Source organism: Protopterus annectens, chromosome 2.part1, assembly GCF_019279795.1.
Source record: "Protopterus annectens isolate FY-2018-M chromosome 2.part1, PAN1.0, whole genome shotgun sequence".
Taxonomy (NCBI): Eukaryota; Metazoa; Chordata; order Ceratodontiformes; family Protopteridae; genus Protopterus; species Protopterus annectens.
In genome coordinates, this window is record NC_056729.1 from 1,445,515,717 (window position 1) to 1,445,529,042 (window position 13,326).

At 41.0% G+C, this 13,326-nt stretch overlaps 1 protein-coding gene across 4 annotated transcripts in view; it reads left to right on the plus strand.

Moving 5' to 3' along the window:
• Positions 1–13,326, plus strand: part of HTT (huntingtin) — a 4,811,037-nt gene that overhangs the window by 2,612,347 nt on the left and 2,185,364 nt on the right. For all 4 annotated transcript variants that reach the window (XM_044062924.1, XM_044062926.1, XM_044062925.1 and 1 more), the window contains one exon: positions 4,632–4,768. In XM_044062924.1, coding sequence (XP_043918859.1) covers positions 4,632–4,768 — 137 coding nt within the window. The remainder of the gene's footprint in view (positions 1–4,631; positions 4,769–13,326) is intronic.

Genomic DNA, 13,326 nt, shown 5'->3' on the forward strand with positions numbered 1-13,326 from the left:
GATATGGATGACTGCAATTAGGGATACAGACAATAGGCAAGAGGGGGCTGGAATTTACTGGAGAAAACTGGCAAAGGAACCAAGGTATTTGGAGCAAATAACTAGAGATGGAAAGATGATATAATGGGAAGACACTTAAGAATTTATTTGGACTGCAGGTTAGAAATTGCCTTCCCTTTCAAGAATTGATATCAGAGTACAGGCAAAGAGAAAGAAATAGGGGGAGTCCTAAACAAAAGACCAACACTGGTGGAGTTTTTACTAGAATCTAGAACAGCAGCTGTCATTAAAGAAGGAATAATTAGTAGAGCATGTAAAATATTGCATGGTAGCTATAAGAATCAATCAGAGGAGGTTAGAAAGGATTTAGGAAGATAGACTGAATAAGCAATTCATAAAGAAGAAATGGGAGGCTATATGTATGTCTCCCAAATATGCAACAAAATATAGAAGATAGGATTTTTGCTTGGAAATGTTTGCATAGATATTTTTATACCCAAAGTAGACGCCACAGAATTATTCCTCAGGTAGACAGCAAATGTTGGCGGTGTGACTGGGAAGAAAGAGGTAATTGGGACCATATTTTCTGGGAATGCTGTGAGTTGGCGAACCTTAAAGATTCTCTATGAATGAACTGTCGGAGGTGCTGGGTGGGCAGATTGGTTTGATGAGGGAGATGATTTTTCTGAGTTGTGGTACAGATTTGGAATTGCCTAAACATGGTAAGGCCTTAGAACCATTGTTCCTAATTATGATGGCTGCCAAAAAAGGAATTACTAGAAAATAGAAATCAAAATCTAAAGCAACTGTACTAGAAGGAGTGAACTTAGTAACAGACTTACATAAGTAGAATTGAGATCTTTAGAAACGGGTAGGAACAAACTGCATAGAAAAAAATGGGAATTGTGGGAACAATACATACAGGGAAGGAATGAGATTTCAAAGAATGCAGGACTTAAATGAGCTATGTAATGTTTGACTGAAAATGATTGGGTAGATTATCAGTCCGTATTAAACTTGCAACTGGGAGTGTGTTAGTATGTTTTGTGATGTAAAGTCCTTGCAACTAGGATTGTGTCAGTGTGGATTGTTTTTATTTATATAAATGTGTGATTGCCTGTGTCGTATGTGATAGTTTAATAAAGATGTTTCTTGTTTAAAAATCGGGGGCAAGAATTGAATAATTTATGTAATGTTGCTTAGGTTATATGATGTGTAGCAATATATGTAAAGTATAATATTTGTAAACCTGAACTTGATAGTGCAATTTGATTGGTTTACATAAATGTAAATTTGCCTATGTTGCAAGTAATAGTTCAATAAAGGTGTTTAAAAAAAGGTCTCTCTCTTAGAGCAACTTGATACCAGGAAGGTTAGAGTTGCTCACCTTGAACCCTTCTCAGAGACCTTGGTTTAAGAACACATTATTTGGTAACCTACACTTAGTTGTAAAGTCCCTTAGCTTACTAAAGGATAGGTACCCCAACTCTTGGACCATTGCCGTCAGTTCTGTTCATTTTTCCACATGTAGCTTCACATACTGCAGTAAATATAGTAGCAAGTGCAGAGTTCTGGATCAACCTATTGTAGGCCAAGCTTTGATGCATGATTGGTTAAGATGAAGTGAACTGAAACCAAAAGATGAAAAGCTAGTAATAGCAGCCCAAGATAGTGTACTCTATATATTGTTTAGAGTCAGTTGAACATGTGATAGAAACAGACAATTACAGGTTTTCTTAGAAAGAAAAGAAAGAAAAAAGAAAAACGGAAATAGTCCAACATCTTGCTGCTGATACATTCATGTCAGAAGGCTTGTATACTGAAAGACACAGTAATGTGGCAAGACTTTTGCACTGGGGTTTGTGCAAACAGTATAATATAGAAGTAGCTAAGAAGGATTGGAGAACATGAACCACTAAACATTGTAGAGAATGATAAAGTTTATATAATATTGGATCACCCAATGCCAACAGTTGAAAAATAGATACAAGAAAAACAGATATAGCAGTCAATGAAAAAAGGCAAAAGTAGCATTGATCATTGAAATTACTACACTAAGTGATTACAGTGTCTTAAGTACAGAGAGGCACAGAGTTGTAAAATACCAGGATTTGCAAGCAGAAATGAATGCATTATGGAAGAAAGATACTTAAACATTTCCAACAGTAGTAAAATAATTTGCAGTCATACTTAGATGTACTACCAATACATGAGTAATTTCAGAGCACATTGTGGGTGCCGAGAAGAGTTAGCATTAGCTTCTTGAGCTCCACCATAGCTGCCCTGCCTCAATGGGGAAGTGTATGTGTTATCACTTGACTTATTTAGCATTTGCAGTGTGTGCTCGACAGGCTAATTTCCCTTCGGTACACTACCCAATGCTCACCCTGTGTCTCCCAAGAGGTGAGCCAGAGCTGCCTTTCTCCCAACTGGATTAGTGAGCCAGCAGCTGCAAACTGCCATACTCTGACCCACCCTTTCCACCTCTGTGCTATCACAAGGCCATAGTGTGCTGGGCAGTTTCCATCAGGCTTTAGAAGGTCTTTTTCTAGGTCCCTCTCCTCACTTAGGCAAGCTTCATCAGCTGTTGAGCATAAAGACTAGCATTTCTGAGCCTCAGGACCTTGTAAAAATATCTGCTTATAGGGCTTCTCATCTGGTCCGACAACCATTGCATTGTGTTGTACCTGAAAATGTATGGGGGGCACTGTGTAGTATCAGCTTTACTGTGAGGCACTGGCATCATTCTGTCTTCTTAGCCCTAGAGAAGTGAATAAACTTGCAGATGGTCTAAACTACTCCAGCAGGCTTCTTCTGAAGCTACAAATCCATAGCTCATGCCTCAACAGTCTAAACTACTCCAGCAGGCTTCTTCTGAAGCTACAAATCCATAGCTCATGCCTCAACAGGGTCTTCTGGAATTAAGGTACTCCACAGATTACAATTTTTGCCACTCATGATAAAACAGTCATCTCTCCTTCTTGGCGCAAAAGGGTATAGCATGGGGGATTTCAGTATCCATTTCCACTGAGTATATCTCATTACAGATTTTTTGGAAAAAAAAAAAAAGTACAAAACTTAGCCTTGCCCCCCCACCCCCACCCCCAGTTGCCTAGAAGGATATTTTTGAGGCACAGAGGTCCCTGGTAGTACAGGAAACTGTCTCTGTTCAAGCCAAGGATGTCCTGCAAAGCTGAGGCAACAACTGCTGATTGCACCTCAGAGTCTGTGTCCTGATGAAGAGCCCTTTATCTGCTGATTTCCCATTTTGGTCGGAGTCTCTGTAGTTATTGATACAGCTAGGAAAGCCTTCCATTTTGCAGGCCTAGCCTCTAAATGGAAACATTTCTTGGTTTCAATAGTGCAGTACCCACTGTTTCTCTTGCTGGTTGTGACTTCTGTCAGACGCTTGTTTGATTTGGGCTTCATTTATTCCATGGTGAAAGGTACACATGTGCCAACCTCACTGTTGTAGTTCTTTAAAGGAGTGCTCATCTGTGTTCTTCTTTGTAAAACTCCTCTCCTACTTGGCAACTGAATTTCACAGCTGTCTGACTTGTGCATTCAGTATTTGATCCTGCAAGCAAAGAGATACTGACAGAAAATAGCTTCTCTGGCAGCCATCACCTCTGTGTTTGTGCAGTCATTACTCATCCCATTCCAGGACCCAGGAGTGTCTCAGTTTTAGATCCATCAGGTGCTTTATTACTGTGAAGAAACCCCCCTGTGGTAGTTGAAATGAACAAGCCAGCAGAAATATCCAAAGTTTTATTCAGTCAACGTTGGTTATTGTCATATCAGTTGTACAAATGGATCATCCATGAAGGATTCAAAGTACCCTCCTCTTGGATAAGTGTTCTCCAGAAGTCATAGTGTTTACAGTCTCTCTAGGTGAAGTAAATTTACTCTCTTACTGTGTTTAATAATGGAAGTATCATATCTTATTTTTTTTTCTGGTTTTGAAGAAAGATGCCTGCAAGTAGAATACAGGCAAACTGGGGGGGGGGGGTGTCCAGATATGCTCAGGCTTGTATATCCACTGTGTTACAGCATGGTATATGTGTTGGAATGTAAACACAGCTGGCCCAAAGCAGGATTTTACAGAAAACCTGTAATGTTGTGAATAGGGAGAAGGTATGCCCAAAGAGGGTCCTGTCATAGATCTGCCGAAATGTCAAGAATGCCTCTTTTTCTTCTCAGTAATTTGTTGTAAAGTTAATATCTATTTTAGGACAGTTTTTCATCTTGGGGGAAGGTTGGCATAATGGTTAAGGTCTTAACCTTACAGATAGAATTTAATTCTGACCTCTGGTTATTGGCTTGGCTTGTAATAGCCTGCAGACTGATAAACTAATATTTGTCAATGAACCTATGGCCTTGAACATACAAAGCTTACTTTTCACTATATAGGTTCAGCTAACTGTAGCAATTTTCCATATTAGTTAAATGATCAGAGAGGATTTTGTTGAACTCAATCTTCCAAATATGCAGTATAATTTGATGAAGTTAAATTTTGTCAAACCAGTTTCTTAAAATAAGGACATGAAGGATACCTGGTGATGTGAAAATGTGATATTAATTACTATACTGAACTCAGAAGAAATACTAAATTGTGTCATCTTTGTTATTAGCTATTCCAGCTCTCCAGCCAATAGTTCATGATTTATTTGTTCTGCGGGGGGCAAACAAAGCTGATGCAGGAAAAGAACTGGAAACCCAGAAAGAAGTTGTGGTATCGATGCTGCTTAGGCTCATCCAGTACCATCAGGTATGTCTGTTAAAAAACATTTGTTTAAAGAACTGTGTGGATCTGCACTCCTTATTTGGGAAGCTACATTTATACCAGAGCATGTTCCAGAAGCATAATATGAGAAATTAAAGTTTGGAGGCAGGGTAATAGCATGCAACGCCTGTGAATGTTATTGTGCTTGTGCCTATGTGTGTGAGGTATTCTTGTATAGGCATTGCATGTTGGTTTTGCAAGACAGTGTGAAAATGAATAAAAGAACTGCTGAGAGTGTGAAGAACCAGCACCACTACTGGATGAATGCTTTCTTTGTCTTTTCGGCTTTTCCCGGTTAGGGGCCACCACAGCGGAACTCCGGTCCGCTAATGATCGGCAGTAGATTTTTTATGGTGCCGAGTTGCCAACCCAACGCCCAACCTTCAATGAAGGCATGCCCATTTACGCATGTCTTTCGAACGCCACTCGACCGAGGGAAGGACATTCAGACTCCACACAGAAGGCACTCCAGCTGAGAATCGAGCAGGAGAACCTCTTGCTGTGAGGCAACAACGCTACCATTGTACCACTACTGGATGAATGCTAATAAGTGCATTTATATTCACATTTCTCCATATACTATTTGTTGGATAGTAATAAGTATATCTGCATAAACATTGCTCCAAAATGCATGCTACACTACAGTACATTGAAGTCAAATGTGGTATGCTGCAGTTGTGTAAATGCCATTGGTTATTGAGCTTACTTTTAACTTCTGGAAGAAAGGATGTTACCAACTTACCATGAATGCTACTTATTTCAAGAAATACATTTTACATTGCATCCCATTTTTCAGTTCCTTGCCACTTGCTGAATATTAAGGCTTAATAGAAAATCCAAGAGAGCTAATGGAAAATATGTATTCCAAAATACAAGTGTCATGTAGCTGTAAATTTAGCTATCAGAAGGCAATGCTCCAAGTATGCCATAATGTGCATATTTTAATGCTATAGTCATCACCATCAGCTCCCCCCTTTTCACATTTTCAACATGGTGTCATGTCAACTGTCGCCACATCTGTCAATTCAGAGACACTGTTCAGTCTTCTTGGGCAGTCAAAACTATTGCAAGTTTTCTCTCATACATTCTATCCATCTCCTGGCTGGACATCCTTGTCTTCTTATGCCATCTTCATGCCTTTCCCATTTCTTCTTTACCAGATTATCTTCTGCTTTCCTGTGCATTTATAAAACCACCAAACAGTCTTGGATAAGGAATCTCTTCAGAACAAAAACCAAGTAGACTTAAATATACAGATGAGACTCGCCACAGCAGAAGTATAAAAAATCCTTTAATCACTGCAGTGAAAGTAAGCGCTTTCACGTCCAAATGACGCTTCTTCAGACTATAACTACAAAAAAACACATCCATTTAAATAGCACTGCCTATAAAATCCATTGAACCCATTTATCAATTAACTAAACTAATCAAGCATTTAAAGACCTACATACATAAATGCTAATGAATAAAATAAAAATTCATCTGCCATTCATATACATTTGAGCAGTAATGTGCTGCTGTATAGGTCTTAATAAAATAATAAAACCAATGCACAAAACATGATCACAACATTAATTTAAACTCATAAGCAAAAACATTCAAAATCAGTGTAAATAGGGGCGTGCTGCTAGGAATGGCTTCAGAGTCACCTTTTCATTTAATCCATGCCCCCGTGACTCTGAAGTTTTAGGATCCATCTATTTTCACTCTCTTCTGTATGGTTCCTAATGTCCCCTAGTCTATCTGTTTTGCTTATTAACTCTAACACATTGAATTTAAACTTATGTAATGTCCCTACATCTAATATATGCCTAGCCAGTGCATTGTGGTCATCCTCTCTATTAATAGCATAAATATGCTCCCTAACATGTTCGCGGAGACTTCTGTTAGTTTTACCTATGTAAAAGGACTGACATGTCTGGCAAACTGCAAGATAGACTAAATCCCTAGATTTGCAATCAGCATAGAACTTAAATTTATATTCATATCCTGTGGCAGGATGCTTAAAGTAATTATTACAAGACATATATGAGCATTGATTGCAGCCTCTGCAAGGAAACATACCTTGTCTAACAGATAGAACAGGCACTTTATTATTGTCTTCAGCAGCATGCCCCTATTTACACTGATTTTGAATGTTTTTGCTTATGACTTTATATTAATGTTGTGATCATGTTTTGTGTATTGGTTTTATTATTTTATTAAGACCTATACAGCAGCACATTATTGCTCAAATGTATATGAATGACAGATGAATTTTTATTTTACTCATTAGCATTTATGTATGTATGTCTTTAAATGCTTGATTAATTTAGTTAATTGATAAATGGGTTCAATGGATTTTATAGGCAGTGCTATTTAAATGGATGTGCTTTTTTGTAGTTGTTATAGTGTGAAGAAGTGTCATTTGGATGTGAAAGCGCTTACTTTTACTGCAGTGATTAAAGGATTTTTTATACTTCGGCTGTGGCGAGTCTCATCTGTTTTTTCAAGTTTCCTGTGCATTTGCCCAGACCCCAGACTGTTCTCTTTGACCTTTTCTATAGTTGGGACTACATTGGCTACTTCTGTGATGTCCCATGTCTTCATTTTTTTTTTTTTTTAAATCTTTTCCATAATATTAATCCTACTTGCCTGTCTCTGGCACTTCATTTCCATCACCTCAAGCTTCCTTAATTACTTTGCCTTCACTGCCCAGGCTTCTCTTCCTTACAGAAGTCACACCCATCTTTTGTACACCTTACTGTTTACGTTGTTTGACACTCTTATGTCATACACTACACCTGATACTTTGTGCCATTTGGCTGTGGCATATCTGATTCTAGCTTTCACTTCACCATTTTTACTTCCCTTCTCTGAAAACCACTTCATCTTTCGGCTGCTCCCGTCAGGGTCGCCACAGCAGATCAACTGTTTCCATTTCTTCCTGTCCTCTGCATCTTGCTCTGTCACACCAACCACCTGTATGTCCTCTCTCACCACATCCATAAACCTTATCTTAGGCCTTCCTGTTTTCCTGTTACCTGGCAGCTTCATCCTTAGCATCTTTTTCCCAATATACTCTGCATCCCTCCTCAGCACATGTCCAAACCAACATAATATTGCCTCTCTGGCTTTGTCTCCAAACCTTCCAACCTGGACTGACCCTCTAATATACTTATTCCTAATCCTGTCCATCCTCGTCACACCCAGTGCAAATCTTAACATCTTCAGCTCTGCCCCGTCAAGCTCTGACTCTTGCCTTTTTGTCAGTGCCACTGTCTCGAACCCGTATAACATAGCTGGTCTCACTACCCTCTTGTAGATCTTCCCTTTCACTCTTAATGGTACTCGTCTGTCACAAATCACTCCTGACACTCTTCTCCACCTACTCCATCCTGCCTGTACTCTCTTCTTCACCTCTCCTCCACACTCACCATTACTCTGAAGTGTTGATCCCAAGTATTTAAACTCATCCACCTTTGCCACCTCCACTCCCTGCATCTTCACCGTTCCTCTATCCTCCCTCTCATTCACACACATATATTCTGTCTTAGTCCTGCTGACCTTCATTCCTCTTCTCTCTAGAGCATATCTCCACCTCTCCAGGGTCTCCTCCATCTGCAAATATCATAGTCCACGGGGACTCCTGTCTGATCTCATCTGTCAGCCTGTCCCTCACCATTACAAATAAGAAAACCACACCTCTCAGAAACATGGAGCTTTTGACCATGTTCCACTGTTTTCCTCTGTCTCTCATTTTTCATCTTCGTTTGATTTCCCCATTTGCTGCCATGACAATTTTTTTGTCTCTACTCTGTTTTATCCCATGTGCGTTTATTTTTTGCATTTCTATTCCGCATCATTTACTGACGCATCTATTCACTTTCTGCTTGTAGTGCCATCTTCTCTGTATATAGTAAGTTTTGATTCATTTGTTCTAACTTATTTGCTGAAGTTGTTCACCACAAGTAGGAACAGGGTTAAGCTCAGAGCTGATGGAAGGATTTATTTTGCAGTCACAACACTGAAAGAGCCAAGCAGGGAAGGGGAGACCCTCTCATGAGGGGTGGGGAGTTACACTTAGAGGCACATAGAATAGTGCAGTCTTGCTGGTGGTAACCAAAGGGACCACATAGGATCATAGGAGATTACTAGGCTACAGACCCTAGGGCTCTTACAAGCCTAGCCACGTTTTATCCTTATCTCCACAATCAGCACTTATCATCCATGTCCAAGAGGGACATAGGTGGGACCCCTGGGGTGAATTTATGGATGTTCTTCATCTCACATTGCTGCAGTCCTTACACTTGGGTAGTCCGCTGTCCTCGGTCGGCCCGAATATCAAAGTATAAGGCTGACGTCGGTCAAGGCGCATTAGACTGACATCAGGACGTCAGGGTACAAATGCGCATGACCGACGTCATATCCTTAGTCTTTTCATCCAGATTGCGTTTGAAGAGGGTCAATGAGGTGCTGTGCTTGACATGAAGCGAGATTCTGTTCCAAAGGTGTGACAACCTCTGGGAGACGAATCTGCCCCTCCAACAGGTTCTATTGATGTTGCATACCAGGTTAAGGCTGTTAGAGTGAGTAACTCATGAACCATTTGACTTACGGATGTGCAGCATTTCCAATAATGCAGGATCATAGATTGCCTTAGATTGTTTTTGAGTAGTCTGTATGAAACAGAATGAAGCTGAAGTGATTTCAGACAATCCTCATAGGAAAGATGCTAAAGACCTTAAATTTTCCTTGTGAGGAACCTTTGCAATCTCTCCAATTGCTGCAGGTGCTTGGAAAGGTACATACCAGAAGGGGCATTGTACTCAATTATTGGCTTGATGAGGGAAGAGTACTGTGAGATTATAATTTTTTTTTTTCTGGAGGCAATGCCCTTATGAGATGAGCAGTGTAGAATGCCCTTCTTACCACTGTGGAGACATGGTAATCAAAGGTAAGGTTGCTGTCATCTTGTGTGCCCAGGTCACTCACCACTGAATGTGTACTTAGGGTGGTGTTATTGATGTGGTAGTTAGCAGAAACATCACTCTTACCAAAAGGGATGTTAATACATTTTTTTGCATTAAGTTTAAGGCCATGACTTTGGCACCAGTCATTTGCTTGTGTAAGACCCTCTTGTAGGAGGTTGACATAGTTTGGAGATTCGATGACTGCTTCAAGTTTCTAGTCATCAGCAAACTGGGTCAGCCACAGACCTTTAGTTTAAGCTTGCACTTCAGCGAAATAGATTCCAAGCAGTAGAGGTCCCAGGACTGATCCCTGTGGAACACCACTGGTTACAGGTCTGCTGTTGGAGGTGGATTCCCCTATTCTGACTGTATGGGTTCTATCAGTGAGCCAATTAGCAACCCATTTAATTGTATACTGGTTGATAAACCTAGCTGGGTGAGTTTGTCAGTTATGCCTTAGTGGGGGATAGCGTCAAAAATCTTGGCTAAGTCTAGTTAGGCTGTATGCACAGATTTCCCCTCATCAAGGGCCTTAGTGACTTTCTCAAAGAAGTCCACCAGGTTAAACAGGCAAGATTTCCCTTTGACAAATCCAAATTGAGTAGGGTCAAGTGTTTGGAGGTTACCAATGTATTTGTTGATAAGGTCAATGATGATTCTTAATATGGTCTTGCAGATAAGTCTAGTCAGGCTAATAGGTCTGTAGTTTCTTGGAGTCAGTGGAAGCACCACCTTTGTACAAGGGGATAATGGTGGCCTTTTTCCATTCAGCTATGATGAAGCCAGTGCTTAGACTATGATTGAAAAGTGTACTCAATGGCATTGCTAATTCTTGTTTGAGCCCATGTAGGACACAGCCTGAGATGTTATCATGCCCCATGGATGCTGTGTTTTTGACCTTAGAGAGGGCATTCACGACCTGCTCTTTAGAGATATGGGGTAGAGGACAGGTGTTTTGGATGTCTTGGGGTAAGTGTGGCAGGGAAAGAGGAGTGAAGTTTTCACAGAACCTGTCAACTAACAGGTTGCCAATGTCCACAGGATCGGTATATGTGGTATTATTAACTACCAGTTCGGCACAAATCTGAGCCTATCTTTTTAGGTTATGGATGTAACTAAAGAGTGCCTTATGGTTGTCCTTAGTTGAGGAAGCTAATGTACTGCTAAAAGGTGAGCGGCGGGGATGCTTGAAGAGATTGGCCCCTACTGAAGTGAGGGGACATTCTCTGCTCTCAGCCCATCAAATGTCCTTCCCTGACACTTTGCTGAATGTGTACAGAGTTAGTACTGGGGATAAAATGAAAAATCTGAACCACTTCTTTTACTGTGTGGATGACCCCCCCCCCCCGGGTTAGCTGTATTCTGGTAAAGGAACCAAATAGGCTAGTAGTCTGTGGGGGGGGGGTGTCTGATGGTCAATAGCAGCAGGGGCATGAAAGCACAACATAAAATTCTACTAGTGTTTCTAGTGTTGCATTATTTTGCATTACTTTCCAAACGAGATTTTGTGGAATTTTATCATCTGCTTTCTTCATGTCTAGGAATGCCAAGTTGGATTCTTTCCTCCTTCTCCTGTCTCGCTGTAAACATAGGGTCAGTTGTGCTACATCCTGAGCTAAATCTAAACTGCTCATCTCCCATCTTACTTTCTACTAAACTGCATATTTATCACTCACTCACTCACTCTATCTTGAACTTTCATGTTAAAAGTGTTGATGTTCTTCGTGTTTTACTGTTGCATCATTACACTTGGGTTATCCTGCTGGCAGGCTACCCTCAGTCAGCCTGAATTCCAAAGTCTTGGTCCGGCGTCGGTTGCTGTCACCTCTTCCCTGACGTCACTGTGCCAGGGGTACAAAAGATGCAGCCGATGCCATTTTCTTCAGTCTTTCTTGCCGCAAGGTGCCTGAAGCATAAGCAGTTCGCAAGTGCCGGTCGGCCGACTCCTGAGATTTTCGTGTTCGAGTTTCAGATCCGAAGTCTTAATTAAAAGCTAAGTACACCGTTGGGGAAACTTGTTTCTTGCTCCAGACCGATGTCAGAAAAAGTTAATAATTGTATTTCTTGTGGGAAGCAAATACCTCATAAGGACTTTCATTCTTACTGTATTCCTTGCCGAGGCCCTGACTACGACGTTACTAGTTGTCGGTTTTGTGCTAGATTTAACCAACGCACTATTAAGCATTGGTACAATTTTGCATTACACTATTTTGGCAGAAGATTTAATTATATGATGTCGTCAGATAGCCTTCCGACTACTGGAATTTGCAAGAAACGCAAAGAAAAAGAAAAGGACAGGCATTTGAGGTCCAAAACCGACGACGAGGCTTCTTCTAAGCCAGTCGCCGGTTCGCCAGTTCTCAGTGAGGCGCCTTCGCAGCCCCTGATGCCCGCTACTTTAGACCCGCAGGCCGCTACCGACTCCCACGTGGAGTCGACTAGGCCGCTGGAAGCTCAGAGTATTGGACCTTCGGAGACTATTCCCTCAGATGGGTCTGGAGCCGCTGAGCAGGCATTGGCTTCTGAGGGTTTTTTCAGACTTACTCAATTATACATTAAAACAACTTCAGCTTCAAAGAGTAAAGCACCTTTAAAGACAAAGAAACAAGTACAACAAACAGCCTCATGGACAGGCCTCCATGCCCAAAAAACAGATGCTCAAAATGGCCGAAGACTTAATTATTTTGATCACGGGTTCCCATCCCCCTCCTGATAAAAGACCTAGGCAAGAGACAGAATATGAATCTTCAGATCAGGTTTCCATTTCATCTGATTCCTCTTCTGATCAGGAATACTCTCTTCCTCCCTATGAGGATTCTGATGCTGAAGAATCTATCCCTTCAGCCTCTCCTCCTGAGGATTACTCTTTTGGGGAAACTTTGCATACCATGAGGGATCATTTCCACTGGGAGAGCCAAGATTTTTCAGAATCTAAGAAAAGGCTCAGAGACTTTCTTTTACTACCACAACACAGGTCCATAGCTATTCCACCTGTGTTAGACATTGTAGATGATGTATTTTCAGAGTCCAGTCTGACCCCTGACTCCTTACCTCCAGCTCCTGTTAAGCCAGACAGGTACTACAGGGTTCCTGACTCTCATAACTTCCTTTTCAAAAACCCTGCTGCTGACCCAGAAACTATCTCTCAGGGTCCCAAAGGGGTCAAGGCTTCCACTGCAAAAAACCCTACCCCCTCTGACAGGGATTCTAGGGCATTGGAAATATGGGGGAAAAAGATTTACACTTCTGCTACCTTGGCCATAAGAGCTTTAAATTGTCAGTTCCATATGCTCAAATATCAGCAATATGTTATGTCACTGCTTAAACAGAAAATGTTGATAAATTCTGAATGTGCAGAAAACAAAGAAATGCAGGATTTATTGCATGCAGCTGAACAAGTTGGAAAGCATACTTTGCAATGTGGTTTTGATTCTTTGGAGGCCTCCTGCAGGGCCGCTGTTATGGGCTCTGTCATTAGGAGACATGCTTGGTTAAAGGAATAAAATCTGCCTGATCATGTCAAAGCAAAATTATTAGATGCTCCATTACAGCATGATACCTTGTTTGGTGTTAAAGCAGAAGAGGTGTTAA